Genomic DNA, 16,756 nt, shown 5'->3' with positions numbered 1-16,756 from the left:
TTTAGACATCAGCCAGCTCACATCAGCGTGGGTCTGAATCTTGCCTGACACCTGGACCCATTCTAGTGATTTGGAAGTTTCCTTATTCGGAGTCAGAAATGACCTTCCCCTTAGTCCACCGCACTGGTCTTGGTCCTGCCTATAGGGCTACACAGCATAAGCCAAACATCTCTTCTGTGTAGCCCAGTGGTTATAAGCACAGGCTGAAGAGACGGACCTGGGTTCAACCGCAGACACTTAGGATTTCAGTCCCTGTGGCCTCTCTCAGCCTAGGCTCCCTCATCTGTGTAAAAAGGCAGGAGTCCATAAGCGATGCAGTGAAAACTCGGGTCAGCACAGGGCACGCCACGTAGTCCTTGCTCCATGAAGAGTAGTGATGGTTGTTAGAGCTGTCATCCACAGGACAACCTTTCAGCTCTTTGCAGACTGCCTGGTGGCAGAACAGTTAAGCGCTCGACTGCCAATCTGCAAGATTGGCAGTTTGAACCCACCCAGTGGCTCTGCAGGAGAAAAGACCTGGTGGTCTGCTTCTGTGAAGATTACAGTTCTACTCTATCACCTGTGGTTGCTATGAGTCAAAATCGATTTGGCACCCAACGAGAACAGTTTTCTCTTTTCATGCTGGATGCCCCCAGGTCCTTTGACTCATTATTTATTCATCTAGTCCATAAAGACTGGCCAGGCACTGAGCTGGGTGCTGGATATACAGTGATGAAAAAAACAGACCTGTTCTTTCAGCTTCCTCTGGACATATTCTGCTTCACTTTGTCCAGGTTGTCTGTCTAAAAATGTAGTGTCCAAAGCTGAACTCAATACTCTGTAACTGTAGCTTGATCAGGAGAGACTGGCATAACTGTCACTACCCTTGCTCAGACTACAGCACTTCTAATATTGCAACCTTTTGGCAACCACATTGTCAGACAGCCTGAAGCCAGCAAAACCCCTGAGTCCTTTTCTTTTGAACTGCTGTTCAGCTGTAGGTCTCTCATTGTGCATTTAGTGCTTTATCCTGAGTTTAAGAAGTTTTCTTTATAAAATAATCCAGTGCAGGGTCTCTTCAAGCAGGCTGCTCCTCAATACAGCCCAAGTAGGGTTCGATTTATTGAAATCCAGTTTCCACCCAACTTGGCAGAACTCTAGCTCCAAAAAAGTATGACTACCACCTAAAGCCAAATCTGCCCAAAGGGGGAGTTGTAGGAAGAAAGGTGAGGGAGATGGACCATGGATCATTTTGGTGGAAAATAGGAAGGGGTGGGAGGGGTCAGAGCCCTCCCTGCCTGCCCCTACACACTCTCCAACTCCCACACTTGCCCTCCCAACCCCCATGTACCAGGGGATCGGGAGACCCAGAGCAGGCCAGGCTGCCCCCTTAGCTCCTGCCCAGGTTGCCCCCTTCAGCTCTGCTCTCTTGTCCCTCCTGACCCACCATCACTCCTGTCTCCCCCAAGATGTGGGCTCCGTGGAAGGCCTGGCTTACCACCGTGGCTGGGACACACTCTACTGGACAAGCTACACGACGTCCACCATCACCCGCCACACTGTGGACCAGACCCGCCCAGGGGCATTCGAACGGGAGACAGTCATCACCATGTCTGGGGATGACCACCCTCGGGCCTTCGTGCTGGATGAGTGCCAGAAGTGAGCTATGGGCCTGAGGGGGAAAGTAGGGAAATAGGGGGCCAGGGAAACCCAGGCAGGGAATGGGGAGCAGTGTGAGGGGAAGTTGGGGGGCCACAGGGTGGCAGAAACTCCACCCTGTGAGAGGCAGGAGGGGCAGGCTCTAATCCAAAGCTCGACCACTTTTTTGCTGTGTGAGCTTGGGTGAACTGTGTAACCTCTCAGAGCTTCAGTTTCCTCATCTATGATGTGAGGATAATACTATTTCAGGTGTCTGAACCAAGGAGAGGATCAGGGGATGTGAAGAACATTGCTGACGTTGTGAAAATTGATTCGTGCATCAGACAGCCATGTTGGAGGCACATGTTAGCTCAGTCTCTCTGTATCTCAGGGACTGAAAGCTTTGGGCAAAGAATATTCATTGAACACTGGCTGTGTGAAAGCCCCAGGCTGGGCCCGTTCAAGCCACCTGGCTGGGGAGATAAATCACATTCACAGGAAGCAATAATGACCCGCACAGGGCTGTATGGGATGGTCAGGAGGAAGAACAGAGGTGATGGGTCAGCACAGGGCCCGGGAGTGGGAAAGCTGGGGAAGGGCAGTCTAGACAGGGGGGCGTGTCTGAGCAAAAGCCTGGAGGAGGGAAAGTTCAAGGCGGGAAGGACAGCAGAGGGAACCCTACCCCCTGGGGACCTAGGCAGGCCTAAGGGTGGCACGGGAAATTGGGGTCTTTTTGCAAAGGAGTTGAAAACACAAGCCAGGAAGAGCTGGGAAGGAAACACTGGTTGGGGGGTGCTCTCAGCTCTCTCCCCACGGAGGTCCATCCAGTCTCTGCCTGCTCTGTTCTCTGGCAGGACCAGCCCTGCCCTCACCACGAGCTACCCCCCTTGCCTTAGCAATCCTGACCCACATGTGAACAAAACTCTTTTCCCCTGAATTCAGCAGCGCTTGGAATTTTTTCAAAAAGCTTTACTAGGAAACTAAGGAACAAACAAAACCCAAAAGCAACTACATAGAAATGGTGAGTGTACTGAGCCTAGGTTCCTTTCCCTGGGGTAGTTCAAGTCCAGCCCAGCCAGCCAACCTGGCACAGCTGACCCAGCACAAGGACCCTCTGTTCTCCCCGCCTCGCCCTGCCCGGTGGGGCTGTCTGACTCCTCACAGCTGATGACAAACCTTAGGGACTTCACCTATCGGGCTGGCCCCAGGGCCTGTCTCTTGTAGGCCTGGAACCTCTGTGGAGGGCCCTCTTGCTGGACCCCCTGCCTTTCTGCCCCCCGTCCCAGAGGCACCAGTCAACCTCACAGCCTCAGAAGCTCCTCACACCTGGCCACCAAGTTCCTTTCCTCTGGGCCCAGGGGATGTAGTCATTCACTCAGCAAATGCTTCTGAGAACCGATGAGGTGCTGAGAATGCAGTGGAGAATGAGACAGACATCAGCCCTGGCTCATAAGGTGGAGAGCTTATTCGATTCCACTCATGATGAGGCTGCGGCGGCTCTCTGGGAATGTAACAGGACCTGCCTGACCCAGGCGGACATGGGGCACTTGTTGGGGAGGCAACATGTGAGCTGAAGGGTAATGAGTTGACTGAAGGAGAGGCAGGACAACAGACAACAGAGGCTTTAGGAGGAAGAGCTGACCTGTCTTGGAGAAGGCCCTCCCATGATCAGAAGGAGCAGGCATTTTAGAGGAGCTGGAAGGAGCCTGTATGAACCCAGACAGGGGGAGCACAGAGCTACAGACAACCAGCTTCCTGTTGAGCCTGTCTGCATGGCACTGGGGACTCACTGATGGGCTCAGGGAGTTCACAGAGGAGGGTTAGAAAGTCTCCCACATGCCTGGTTCTGGTGGACTGCCCCCTCAGGACAAGCCTCTCTCCCCTCCCTCTCCACGTTCTCTTCCTGGGGAGTTGTTTACCAGACTCAATCTAGGGTTGCATCCTGTGTAACTCTACCACACGTAGCAGTCTGTCAGCGGTAAGAGGAAATCCTCTCACCACAGGTACTGAGCTGGACTCCACCTGAGGGTGTGGAAGACCCTGGTGGGGACCAACAAGTCCAAAAAAATGACTCTAGCAGCCACCCCTAAAAACCATAAACCTTTGCCATCGAGTTAATTCTGACTCATAGCAGCCATCCCCAAGACACCTGTTTTCTCTTTTGGAGGCCAGAGGGAGATGACACCTCCCTCCAAACTCCGTGCCACGTCTCATTCTGATTCCAGAGGCATCAGAAGCCCCTGCCCCTTCTCCAGGACGAGCCTTAGGCTCATAAGCTCCAGAGCAGCCAGCATCTGCCAAAGGGAGAAGGAGCGTCTTTCTCCCACTGAGCACAGTGGACGGAAGCGATTCACTGGTGGGAGGGGGCGTAAAAAGAGTGAGACCTGGAGAGGTATGAGGAGACAAGTACACCAGGTGGAGGAGAGAGCTGTGGCCAGAACAAGGGAGCGCAGAGGGGAGGGGTGCAGAGGCATTGGGGTGGGAAGCAGCGGGTAGTCCTGTCAGAGAACTGGAGAACAGCATTTGGGTTTCCAGTAGCTCGATGGTTCTCAAACTTCAGTATGCACGAGGATCACCTGAGGAGCGCTGGAAGGCCCTGGTTCCTTGGCCCCACCCCAGACCTAACTGAGTGAGAATCTTGGGATCTGAGGGTCCAGGAGTCATGACTGAATGCAGGGGTCTGAGGATCACACGTTGCCACAACCCAGTGTAGTGCTTGACCATCCCTGGTCCTTCCACCTCATCTCCCAAACCTCACCACTACTCCCCCCGCAGAAGCACGGCATAATTGGGAGCCGGTGCTATCCCATCGCCTCCTTCACTAGTGAGGAAGCCAAGTCTCAGAGGGGTGAAGGGGCTCATTCAAGGTCAGAGCTAATTCAAGGTCAGAGCTGGGGCTCAAACCCCACATAGCAAAAGGCTAAGTTATGGAGAAGGTGATTCTCTAGGACTTCTTGAAGGGAGGATCTATGTATCCCTGAGACTAAGACACACTAGACACTCAACAAGGGTTTACTGGGTGATTTGGAAAAGAGTCAGGTTCACTGCAGGGATAAATCATAGAAGAGAGTCACGTAGTATTTGCCATCTCTCACTGAGATGGATATTAACTGCTTTCATCTCTCAACCACTCTGAATCAGGTATTACTATCCTGACTTCATAGAGGAGGAAACCGAGGCACAGGGAGGTTCATAACTTACCTAAGGTTACCTATCTGGTGCATGTTGGAGCCCACAGAGCCTGACTCACTTTGCACCACTGTCTCTCAGTACACAGGGATGGTGGTTTCACACACACTGAGGTATGCACACACACAGGCACACGCACACACCTGCATACGTGCATACATAGTACATGAACTGTCTGCACTACAGCCCATTCCTTCCTGGGCATCTGGGCTGTGTTCACCTTCATGGGCTCTGAGGTTGGCTGTGCTCTGGGGTCTGGCTCATACGTTGGCTGGCCCCTGGGTTCTACACACCCTGGCCTGTGCTCTCCATGCGGGTTCCTGGGTGCTCCTGGTGGGTTCTCTGGCGTTGACTTCGGATCCCTCTACCCCTCTCATTCCCCAGCCTGATGTTCTGGACCAACTGGAACGAGCAACACCCCAGCATCATGCGGGCGGCCCTGTCAGGTGCCAATGTCCTGACTCTCATCGAGAAGGACATCCGCACACCCAATGGCCTGGCCATCGACCACCGGGCCGAGAAGCTCTACTTCTCTGACGCTACCCTGGACAAGATTGAACGGTGCGAGTATGACGGCTCCCACCGCTATGTGAGTCTGCCAGGGTGGGCAGGTGGGGGGCTGGCGTGAGGGGAGGCTGGGGTCAGGGGAGGGCCTGTCAGCCAAGGAGGAGATTGTCCAGGCACAGAGAGCCAGCACAGGGAGGTGACGTGGCATGGTAGGAAGAGCTGGGACAGAATGAGGGCTGGCACTGGCACTTCACTGTGCAGCCTTGGGCAACCCCTAGCTTGCCTGGGCTTGGTTTCCTCATCAATTAATTGAGGAAGATGACTAGAGGCCACTGTGGGTTCTTCCCATTCTGTGACTGTCAGGGTCTGTGCCAGTGCCAGGCCCCCCTCATCCCTGGAGCAGAGTCAGGTGAGAGGCCTGAGCTGGGCCCGTGACGGTGACAGTGCTGTGCCCACAGGTGATCCTGAAGTCGGAGCCGGTCCACCCGTTCGGGCTGGCAGTGTACGGGGAGCACATCTTCTGGACCGACTGGGTTCGGCGGGCAGTGCAGCGGGCCAACAAGTTCGTGGGCAGTGACATGAAGCTGCTGCGTGTGGACATTCCCCAGCAGCCCATGGGCATCATCGCCGTGGCCAATGACACAAACAGCTGTGAGTAGTGCTACCACCCCCAGCTTTATGTACACACACTTCACCCTGGGTCCTGCCCCCTAGGGCTTCCATGTGCAACACAAACCTGCACACCTTCATCCCCAAGAAACTCCATGACACCTAATACTCCTGCAGGGAGCAGTGGTGGTTCCATGGCAGAATTCAGGCCTTCCGTGCACCTCACCCGCAGGCACCACCCTTCTGTCGGTGGAGGCTTGCATGTTGCTGAGGTATTGAACAAGTTTTATCGGAGCTTCCAGACTAAGACAGACTAGGAAGAAAGGCCTGGCGATCTATTTCTGGAAATCAGCCAGTGAAAACCCTATGGATCACAGTGGTCCGATCCCATTGTGCACAGGGTCACCCCAAGTTGGGAGGTGACTGGATGGCAGCCAGCAACAACAACACCCCTCTGCTTCAGGTCTCCAAAACATCAGTGCATACACACACACAGACTTGCATACACTTGGGCCCCTGTCCTCCAAAGCCCTCACTCTCCTGCATACTCAAATACACACACATCATAACATCCCCCACAGGGTCACATCTTGGGCACACCCACCGCATGCCCTGGTCATCCCCACCTGGAGCCACACACTCCAGAACCTAATCACACTCCACCCCAGGCTCTGCCTGCACCCATCCTCAGCATGCCTACACACAGACCCGCTCACACCAGCCTGGCTGACAGCAGTTCACACAGACAGGTCCACGGCTTTCCCAGGCCTCCCACACACTCCCCATACACGCCCTGAGATCCGTGCTGCACACATGACCTCAGGGCTCCTTAGACTAGGACCTCCCTGAAACACACTACCAATCCTACGCCACCCTCTATAAGACAAGCACATTCTCAACCGTAGACCCATCCCAGAACATTCCTCACCGCAGGCCTCCCCGTAGCAGCCTTCCCTGCCAGCACCCCCAGCCCTCTCCAGTGTGTCATCCCCACTCCACCGTGCACCGCTTTGCCAGGGCCAGGAAGCGCAGTGACGCTGTATGTGGGTGGGGGCGTGTGTGGGGCACAGCAGCCAGCATTCTTCAGCCCGACTCTGGCCCACCCCTGCCTCAGGTGAACTTTCCCCATGCCGCGTCAACAACGGGGGCTGCCAGGACCTGTGTCTGCTCACCCACCAAGGCCACGTCAACTGCTCCTGCCGAGGAGGCCGTATCCTGCAGGAGGACTTCACCTGCCGGGGTGAGGGGGGCTGGCAGGGACCCTGGGACTGGAGCTTCCTCCTCCCAGGCTCTCCGACAGCTCGGCCGCACCCCGCCCCAGGAGAAACAGGATGATCTCCATCCTGATGGGGCGGGGAGGACGCCAGGGTCCCCAGCACTTAGGCTCACTGTGTTCCGTTCCCCACCCCCCAGCGGTAAATTCCTCATGCCGAGCCCAAGACGAGTTCGAGTGTGCCAGTGGGGAATGCATCAACTTCAGCCTGACCTGCGACGGTGTCTCCCACTGCAAGGACAAGTCCGATGAGAAACCCTCCTACTGCAGTAAGGAGCCCACCCCAGCCCCTGCCATCCCAGAGCTCCCCAAGCCCTTCATCCCGACTCACCAGCCTCAGCCCCCACAGGGTGGACACGGGAGTGAGAGGAGCACAGACTCCATGGCCCAGCCCCATGACCCGCGAATGAGCACATTAGCCCATGCCAGGCCCATAGCAGAGACCGACACACACTCGTCAAGGAAGTAAACACACAGCATCTCACTGGAGGTGCCCCCTTCTCTGTACCCTGTGCTGACTGGTGCCTCAACCCCCTGCACAGACTCACGCCGCTGCAAGAAGACTTTCCGCCAGTGCAGCAACGGGCGCTGTGTGTCCAACATGCTGTGGTGTAACGGGGCAGACGACTGCGGGGATGGCTCTGACGAGATCCCCTGCAACAGTGAGTGGACGCTGCTGGCCTGCCGTGCCCTGGGCCTTGGACCCCTCATTTGAGCCTGACCTCCTGCCCTGTGTCTTGAGCCTCTCCCCCCACACCCCCACTGCTGAGCTCTTGTCCCCAGGCCCCAAAGGCTCTGGTTCAGGACACCCTTATGACGGGCCCAGGGCAGGTGCTTTGGCTGCTCCTGGCCCGAAGGGGAGGCCTCTGGCTGATGGCCCTGGCGGGTGCTGTTTCAGAGACAGCCTGTAGTGTGGGCGAATTCCGCTGCCGAGATGGGACCTGCATTGGGAACTCCAGCCGATGCAACCAGTTTGTGGACTGTGAGGACGCCTCGGATGAGATGAACTGCAGTGAGTGATACTTGCCTTCCTGTCTCTCCTGGGCTCTGCAGCCCAGCTCTCTCTCTCCTGCCCCTCCCATACTTTGGGCACTTCTGCTCCTGTCCTTGTTCCTCTCTGCCTCGCTGTGCCCCCACATGCCAGCTTCAGTGCCCACACCCTGTCTCTGTCAGGCTCTTCTGCCCTGGGATCCAGGGAGGGCATGGAGGGCTCCACAGCGCCTCATCATGGACAACTTCCTGGCAGACACCTCTGTCTGAAACACACAAAGGGGCTGTGTGGGCCAGTAGCTGCCCTGGGGAGGGCGGGTTTTGGGGGAGCCAGATATCACCTCTTACTGCCCACCCCCGCAGGCGCCACTGACTGCAGCAGCTACTTCCGCCTGGGGGTGAAGGGCGTGCTCTTCCAGCCCTGCGAGCGGACCTCCCTCTGCTATGCCCCAAGCTGGGTGTGCGATGGAGCCAACGACTGTGGTGACTACAGCGACGAGCGGGACTGCCCAGGTCCGGCCAGTGGGCAGGTATGCAGCGGGTGGCGGGCCCCAAGGGTGGGAGTTCCCTCATACCTTCCCTTGCTCCCCAGGTATGAAGCGCCCCAGGTGCCCCCTAAATTACTTCGCCTGCCCCAGTGGGCGCTGCATCCCCATGAGCTGGACATGTGACAAGGAGGACGACTGTGAGCATGGCGAGGATGAGACCCACTGCAGTGAGTGACCGCCAGCACCCCACCGTCCCAGTGGGAGCCCAGAGGACCTTGTGCTGGGGGTGGAGGGGCTTCACCAGAGCCACAGGGATCCTGGCCAGGCCCCAACTCTTAGTCCCCTCTTTGGAGAGGGGTGTGCCACGGCCTTCACACTCCAGACTTGGGCTCAGTACGGGGGACCATTTCTCTGGTTCTTACTGAGCCTCCTAAAAGAGGAGTACTGTGGTATCTCTCCCATCCTTCCCTGGCGTCTGCCTGCCCAGCTGAGTGTCCACCACCTCCCTTCTCCTCCCAGTCTAACTATGGTTTCCGGCTGCCCTAGACAAATTCTGCTCCGAGACCCAGTTCGAGTGCCAGAACCATCGCTGCATCTCCAAGCAGTGGCTGTGCGATGGCAGCGATGACTGCGGGGATGGCTCAGACGAGGCAGCTCACTGTGGTGAGAAGAGGCGGGAATCGGGTGGGGTACCCCAGGTAGGGAGGGACGCTGCACGCGCACACATGTACACCCACGCATGAGCACACGGCACCGCACAGCAGGGCTGACGTCATCACAGCTGCCCAGCTGGGGTGGGGGAGGGTGGGCAGCAGGGACCTGCTCCTGAGTCTCTCAGTGGCTCCTATTCCCCCAACAGAAGGCAAAACATGTGGCCCCTCTTCCTTCTCCTGCCCGGGCACCCACGTGTGCGTGCCTGAACGCTGGCTCTGTGATGGGGACAAAGACTGTGCTGACGGTGCTGATGAGAGCGTCGCAGCTGGCTGCTGTGAGTGGCAGGGGCCACAACGAGTAGGGGTGGACGGGAAATGGCCACAGACTCACTTGACAGAGGGAGAAACTGAGGTTGAAGGAGAGGAAGTGGCTTTAGTGAGGGTCACACAGTCAGTTGGTGGCAGAGCCATGTCTACAACCCAGGTGTCCAGACTCCCCATCCAGTGCTGCTTCCATTCTACCAAGGGCAGGGGGGCCAGTTCAAAACTGAGGGCTGGGAGAGGCAGTGGGCCGGGAAGGGGTGCTGGGGCCCGGCTGAGGGCTGTGGCCGCCTCTGCCCACAGTATACAACAGCACCTGCGACGGCCGTGAGTTCATGTGCCAGAACCGCCAGTGCATCCCCAAGCACTTTGTGTGTGACCATGACCGTGACTGTGCAGATGGCTCCGATGAATCCCCTGAGTGTGGTGAGCCGTGGAGCTGCCCGGGAGGCAGGGTCTGCCCATGCGGGGCATAGGCTGTGCCCAGGGTACCTACTTCACCAGCTCCTCCCTCCCCCAGAGTACCCAACCTGCGGTCCCAACGAGTTCCGCTGTGCCAATGGGCGCTGTCTGAGCTCCCGCCAGTGGGAGTGTGATGGTGAGAACGACTGCCACGACCAGAGCGATGAGGCTCCCAAGAACCCACATTGCACCAGCTCAGGTGGGCCCCACGCAGCTCCTCTGCGCATCCTCACCCCTTCCTCCCCATTCCCAGACTGCCCACGGTCCCACTGACCTGCCACCCCTGTCCCCCCAGAGCACAAGTGCAATGCTTCGTCCCAGTTCCTATGCAGCAGCGGGCGCTGTGTGGCCGAGGTGCTGCTTTGCAACAGGCAGGATGACTGTGGCGACGGCTCGGATGAGCGTGGCTGCCACATCAACGAGTGTCTCAGCCGCAAGCTCAGTGGCTGCAGCCAGGACTGTGAAGACCTCAAGATTGGCTTCAAGGTGTGCCCAGCCCCGCAGTGGGCAACTCCACTTCCCCTGGCCTGGCAGGAACTCCTTTTTCCACTCCCTCACTCATTCATTCACTCGTTCATCCATTCCTTTAGCAAGTGTTCATTCCCAGCACCTACCCTGTGCCAGGCAGTGTTCTAGGCACTGGGGATGCAGCAGTGAGCAGGAACCTCTGCTTGGCTGGATGCTGCTTCTGTTTGGAATGTAGAAGCCAGCAGGATTTGCTGTCAGACAGGATGAGGGTGTGAGAGAAAAGGGAATGCAGATGTCAAGTAGGCACCAGACATACATTCTGGAGTTCAAGGGATAGGTCCAGACTGCAGATGGAAATCTGGCCATCATCACCGTCAAGATGCTGTCCAAATGCATGAGCCTAGATAAGGTCCCCAAGGAGTGAGTGTAGCCTGGCTCTGGCCTGGCCCTGGGGGCTCACCAATGCTGAGAGTTCAAAGCAATGAGGGGACTGGCAGAGGAGCCGCTGCTGGGGTGGGAGGAGACTAGCCAAGTGAGGAAGGCGTTTCAAGGAGGAGAGCATGATCAGCTCTGTCAAATGATGCCCTGGGCCATGTAGAATGAAGCCTGAGCCTCCTTCTTTGGGTGGAGAAACATGGAGGCCACTGGTGGCCTCAGAGAGTGGTTTCAGTGGGGGTGAGAACCAGCCTGCTGGGTGGGTTGGTTGGGTTGACTTCTCCCTCTCGTCCAAGCCAAGAGAGTGTAGACCAGGCATTTCCTCCCTGAGGTCCCCTTACGCCATCCCCAGGTATCGCTAATTATCAGGAAGTCCTCCATACATCTGACCTCTCTTAGACCGGTGCTCCCTCCCCACCAGCATGGTTGAGCTTCCGCCCCAGAGTTAGCTGTCCAGGGTGGGAGAAGTTGGAGCCCCGAGAGGGCTTCTAACCCCAGGTCTGAAGGGTGTGAGACCCGCAGCTTTTGGGGCATGGTGTTCACCACACAGGCCCCTGCACCACCTCAGCCCCGGGCTCTCTTTGCTCACAGTGCCGCTGCCGCCCCGGCTTCCGGCTAAAGGACGACGGCCGAACGTGCGCAGATGTGGATGAGTGCAGCACCACCTTCCCCTGCAGCCAGCGCTGCATCAACACCCACGGCAGCTACAAGTGTCTGTGCGTGGAGGGCTATGCCCCCCGCGGCGGCCACCCCCACAGCTGCAAAGCTGTCACTGGTATGATGGGCACTTGGAGGGGGCGGGGAGGACTAGAAGTGCCCCAGCCAGGCACCGAGCCCAGGATCCTCTGTCTCCAGACGAGGAGCCCTTTCTGATCTTCGCCAACCGGTACTACCTGCGCAGGCTCAACCTGGATGGTTCCAACTACACGCTGCTCAAGCAGGTACCAAAGCCAGGCCCTCTGCACCCAGCCCGTCTCCCCATGTCAGCCCAGAGGTCCTTCCTCAACCAGTACTGCCTTCCCTGTTCTCTCCACCAGGCCGGTGGGCATCACCCCCTATTGAGTTCTCCAGCCCGCTGGCTCTCTCCCCAGAGATAAATGGGCCCCTGCTGTCATACCCAGCATCTTCCACTCTCCCCACCCCCAAATCCAGGGCCTGAACAACGCTGTCGCCCTGGACTTTGACTACCGAGAGCAGATGATTTACTGGACAGACGTGACCACCCAGGGCAGCATGATCCGAAGGATGCACCTTAATGGAAGCAGTGTGCAGGTGACAGATGGGGGCCCAGGAGCCAAGCCCCCAAACACCCCGCCCCTGTGTTGTAAGGTCATCTCCCCTTCTCTCCAACTTCCTACAAAGATTATTTTCTTCTTTCACCTTCCCCCACTGAGTCGTTGCATGATTCTGCCTGGTCTAGCATCTCCCTCTTCTCCAAGCTCATAGAGCGCAGATGAGGCAATCCCTCCCTATCTTCCCTCATGCCATCCCCAGGTCTCCCTAGTTATCAGGAAGTCCCACCTTATGTCTGACCTCCCTTAGACCGATGCTCCCAGCCACTGTGGGCTTGCTCTGTCCTATAGAGGACTGGGGCCTCTTCTGAGCACCTACTTAATGTGGGGCACGGGCAGGGCACATTATAACCACTGTCCTTCCAATAACACTGGGCGAATGAGCCCGGTCCCACTTTACGCATAGAGGAAGCTGAGCGTCCTACCCCAGGTCACCCAGGGCTCTCACTTCCCTGCCCCTGCCTGTAGGTGCTGCACCGGACAGGCCTCAGCAACCCCGACGGGCTGGCTGTGGACTGGGTGGGTGGCAACCTGTACTGGTGCGACAAAGGCCGGGACACCATCGAAGTGTCCAAGCTCAATGGGGCCTATCGGACGGTGCTGGTCAGCTCTGGCCTCAGTGAGCCCAGGGCTCTGGTGGTCGACGTGCAAAATGGGTATGTGGGCAAGGAGGGTTGCCAGAGCCCCTGAAAGCAGACAGTCCACTCAGGTGGACTGATGGTAGAACCTCTCAGGGCTCACTGCCTACCCACCTTCCAGGTACCTGTACTGGACAGACTGGGGTGACCACTCCCTGATTGGCCGAATCGGCATGGATGGGTCTGGCCGCAGCGTCATTGTGGACACCAAGATCACGTGGCCCAATGGCCTAACACTGGACTACGTCACCGAGCGCATCTACTGGGCTGATGCCCGTGAGGACTACATTGAGTTTGCCAGCCTGGATGGCTCCAATCGCCATGTTGGTCAGTGTGCCAGTGGGGCCACCTGGGCCAGCAGACGGGGGGTCTGAAGCTACCGGGCATCAGGCCTTGCCATGTATAGTCCAGGATGACGGGGCCTCAAGGATGGGAAAGTTGGAAGGTGGGGGTTGAGGAACTCCAGCCCTCCCCCACTTCCCCGGAGGAAGCCATGAAGTATCGTAGAGGATGACCCTCTATTGGACAGTCCTGGGTTTGAATGCTAGCTCTGCCACTTCTTAGCTCTGCAATGGTGGGAAGCCACTTACCCGTCTGCAACTGGGGATCACACTTACCTCATAGGGTTGTTGTGGGACCTAATGAGGCCCCATAGGTAGGCACCTGGCAGGTCCTCAGCACTGACCAGTCGTGCTGTCTTCCCACTGCTCACAGTGCTGAGCCAGGACATCCCACACATCTTTGCACTCACCCTGTTTGAGGACTATGTCTACTGGACTGACTGGGAGACAAAGTCCATCAACCGAGCCCACAAGACCACGGGTGCCAACAAGACACTCCTCATCAGCACGCTGCACCGGCCCATGGACTTGCATGTCTTCCATGCCCTGCGCCAGCCAGATGGTAAGGAGGCCAGGAGTGAGGGCATTTGGAGGGTAAGGCAGCCCAAGGGACCCAGCCCCAGCAGTTAGGACACCCACAGTCTCAGCAGGGGCTCCTGTCCCATCCCTTCGCCAGCATTGATTGGGCACTCCCAGCCAGGCACCGGGAAACTCAGGGAGGGTATAGACAGGGGATGGTCCAGCCCTTGGGAAGCTGCAGCCCACCCTGGGTCCAGCCCTGGAGTCAGAACAGTGAGAGCCCAAAGTCCATCAAGTAGGCCTCAAGAGAAGGGCGGCCCTGGGCACAGCCTACCCAGGCAGGCTTGGAAGGCAGGCTGAAGGAGGGCACAGCTGAGGCCTGGTGCTGGGCTCCTTAGGCCTGGCTGCCCCTGACCCTGTGACCTTGAGAGAGTCCTCTCCTGTCTGCCTTCAGCTCCCTCCTGAAGGAGGCAGGATTTAGACCCACCCAGCTCTGCCCAGGATAGTGGGTGGGACAGCCATTTGCAAGACCAGATCACGTGTTACTCGTGAATGCCTCCCTCTCTTGGCCAGAGGCCAGCGGCTTGGCAAGCAGTGGCCTGTAGGTGGGCCCAGCCCGCCGCCCTTCAACCGCTTTTCCTCTGGCAGTGCCCAATCACCCCTGCAAGGTCAACAACGGTGGCTGCAGCAACCTGTGCCTGCTGTCCCCTAGGGGTGGCCACAAATGTGCCTGCCCTACCAACTTCTACCTGGGCAGCGATGGGCGCACCTGTGTGTCCAACTGCACAGCAAGCCAGGTGAGGGCTCCCCCTCCTCACCCCCTTCACCGGCACCCCATCCCCCAGCTCCCCACTTCCTCCTCAGAGCCCAATACCTGCTCGAATAGCCTCACGCATCTGGTTTTCCCACGCTAACACCCCCGCATTTCTTGCCTACCTCTTGTCTCCCCACAGCAATACTTTTATACCAGTCCTCTCACACAAGCACCCCCACACCCTAACCCTGCCCCTTCCTCACCAATACCCCTGACCCTTTCCTCCACACACCCATCATACCCAACCTCCCATCCAGCTCAACCTCCCCGCAAAACACTCGGACCCCTCCACCCCTTTGAAGTATCCCAGCCCCTCAAAAGAAAACCTTCTGAGTTCCCCAGACCCCCACCAACCCCTCTTGCCCCCACCTGCCCTCCAGTTTGTGTGCAAGAACGACAAGTGCATCCCCTTCTGGTGGAAGTGTGATACCGAGGACGACTGCGGGGACCACTCGGATGAGCCCCCGGACTGTCGTGAGTGCCCAGGGCAGGGGTGGCAGGAGGGGCCTCACAGGCTGCGTCTGGGCGGCCTGACTCCAGAGAGACCGCAGCCGGCCATGCCTACCCCCGGCTCTTCTGACGCCCAGCTCCCCTCCCTGGCAGCTGAGTTCAAGTGCCGTCCAGGACAGTTCCAGTGCTCGACAGGCATCTGCACAAACCCTGCCTTCATCTGTGATGGGGACAATGACTGCCAGGACAACAGTGATGAGGCCAACTGCGGTAAAGGGCTGCCCCCATTCCCTGTGCCCCTCCTCCCCAGGATTTGGGGATTTCATATTGTACCAAGGGCACAGGAAGCTCCTGTCAACAGCAGCCATCCCTCCAGGCTGGCCTCCTGCTGCTCAACACCCTGAGCCTGCCCCGCCGCTCCTTGCCCCTTCATCCTCACGGCCACCGTTAGTTACCCTGGCCTCCCCACCGTCCCCCCAGACATCCACGTCTGCTTGCCCAGCCAGTTCAAGTGCACCAACACCAACCGCTGCATTCCTGGCATCTTCCGCTGCAATGGGCAGGACAACTGTGGAGACGGGGAGGATGAGAGGGACTGCCGTGAGTGCCCAGGGCTGGGGGCCAGGAGCGGGCTGTGGGGGACGGGCATGGAAGCATGAGTCACGTTGAAATCTCCCCACTGCTTCTTCGAGAGGCCTTGGCTGCCCTACAGCAGCCGTGTGAGATGGGCAGCATAAATTACATTGGGCGTAACTTGGTTTGCTCATAAAATCATCATGCTTGCTATTGAGGTGCACAGATCCAGAAAACAAAAAGCTTAACAATTGGAGGGAAGGTAGGGGAGGCAGGAATAAACTGTTCCTTCTTCCCAAGAAATGGCCGGCAGGGTGGGGGCCAGGGCTTGGAGGGGGAAGACTGTGATCTTGAGCTGGGTGGGTGACATGACAGGCAGATCCTCATTCTCTCACCCACGACGCTACCCCCTACAGCTGAGGTGACCTGTGCCCCCAACCAGTTCCAGTGCTCCATTACCAAGCGCTGCATCCCCCGCGTCTGGGTCTGTGACCGGGACAACGACTGTGTGGACGGCAGCGACGAGCCCGCCAACTGCAGTGAGTTGCCTAGTGCTCCCGTAGCTCCCATCTCCCCCACACCTGGCAGCCTGGGTCCTCAACATATGACTCCTCAGGGGCCACTCCCACCCACTCCCCCACCTCATGGCACACCACGCCCTCACACCCAGCCCGGCCCTTGCAGCCCAGATGACCTGCGGAGTGGACGAGTTCCGTTGCAAGGACTCGGGCCGCTGTATCCCGGCGCGCTGGAAATGTGATGGAGAGGACGACTGTGGGGACGGCTCAGATGAGCCCAAGGAAGAGTGTGGTGAGTGGGGCTGCCCAGCACGCTGCCAGGGGAAGGCATTCTGCTTGGGTGGGGGTAGCACCCAGGAACTGCAGGGGGAGTTCAGGGACCGACCCTGACTATCTCTCATCATGGCCCTGGGACTGGGCTTCCTGTGCCCACCGTGGGACTGGCACAGGGAGGCTTCTCCCGCGTCTTCTGTGCCCCCACTCGCACCTCATCTGCACGTACCTCTGCGGAATCTTCTCTGCCTGTCCCACAGGATCTGTTAATCCCTTCCTACAGCAGCTCCCCACCCACTCATATCCCTCCTCCCCCATAACCTCCT

The 16,756-nt window shown here is 58.0% G+C and overlaps 1 protein-coding gene across 2 annotated transcripts in view; it reads left to right on the top strand.

Moving 5' to 3' along the window:
* Nucleotides 1-16,756, top strand: part of LRP1 (LDL receptor related protein 1) — an 83,988-nt gene that overhangs the window by 56,302 nt on the left and 10,930 nt on the right. For both annotated transcript variants that reach the window (XM_064284018.1, XM_064284017.1), the window contains 26 exons: nt 1,449-1,638; nt 5,191-5,395; nt 5,772-5,964; nt 7,037-7,162; nt 7,336-7,464; nt 7,738-7,857; nt 8,094-8,207; nt 8,549-8,698; nt 8,778-8,900; nt 9,220-9,336; nt 9,533-9,661; nt 9,951-10,073; nt 10,168-10,308; nt 10,405-10,595; nt 11,604-11,787; nt 11,868-11,953; nt 12,165-12,284; nt 12,773-12,960; nt 13,064-13,269; nt 13,657-13,845; nt 14,451-14,599; nt 14,997-15,090; nt 15,220-15,336; nt 15,547-15,666; nt 16,056-16,178; nt 16,324-16,449. In XM_064284018.1, the coding sequence (XP_064140088.1) occupies nt 1,449-1,638; nt 5,191-5,395; nt 5,772-5,964; nt 7,037-7,162; nt 7,336-7,464; nt 7,738-7,857; nt 8,094-8,207; nt 8,549-8,698; nt 8,778-8,900; nt 9,220-9,336; nt 9,533-9,661; nt 9,951-10,073; nt 10,168-10,308; nt 10,405-10,595; nt 11,604-11,787; nt 11,868-11,953; nt 12,165-12,284; nt 12,773-12,960; nt 13,064-13,269; nt 13,657-13,845; nt 14,451-14,599; nt 14,997-15,090; nt 15,220-15,336; nt 15,547-15,666; nt 16,056-16,178; nt 16,324-16,449 (3,753 nt within the window). The remainder of the gene's footprint in view (nt 1-1,448; nt 1,639-5,190; nt 5,396-5,771; nt 5,965-7,036; nt 7,163-7,335; nt 7,465-7,737; nt 7,858-8,093; nt 8,208-8,548; nt 8,699-8,777; nt 8,901-9,219; nt 9,337-9,532; nt 9,662-9,950; nt 10,074-10,167; nt 10,309-10,404; nt 10,596-11,603; nt 11,788-11,867; nt 11,954-12,164; nt 12,285-12,772; nt 12,961-13,063; nt 13,270-13,656; nt 13,846-14,450; nt 14,600-14,996; nt 15,091-15,219; nt 15,337-15,546; nt 15,667-16,055; nt 16,179-16,323; nt 16,450-16,756) is intronic.

This window comes from Loxodonta africana, chromosome 4, assembly GCF_030014295.1.
Source record: "Loxodonta africana isolate mLoxAfr1 chromosome 4, mLoxAfr1.hap2, whole genome shotgun sequence".
NCBI lineage: Eukaryota > Metazoa > Chordata > Mammalia > Proboscidea > Elephantidae > Loxodonta > Loxodonta africana.
This window is presented reverse-complemented; position numbering and strand designations above follow the sequence as displayed.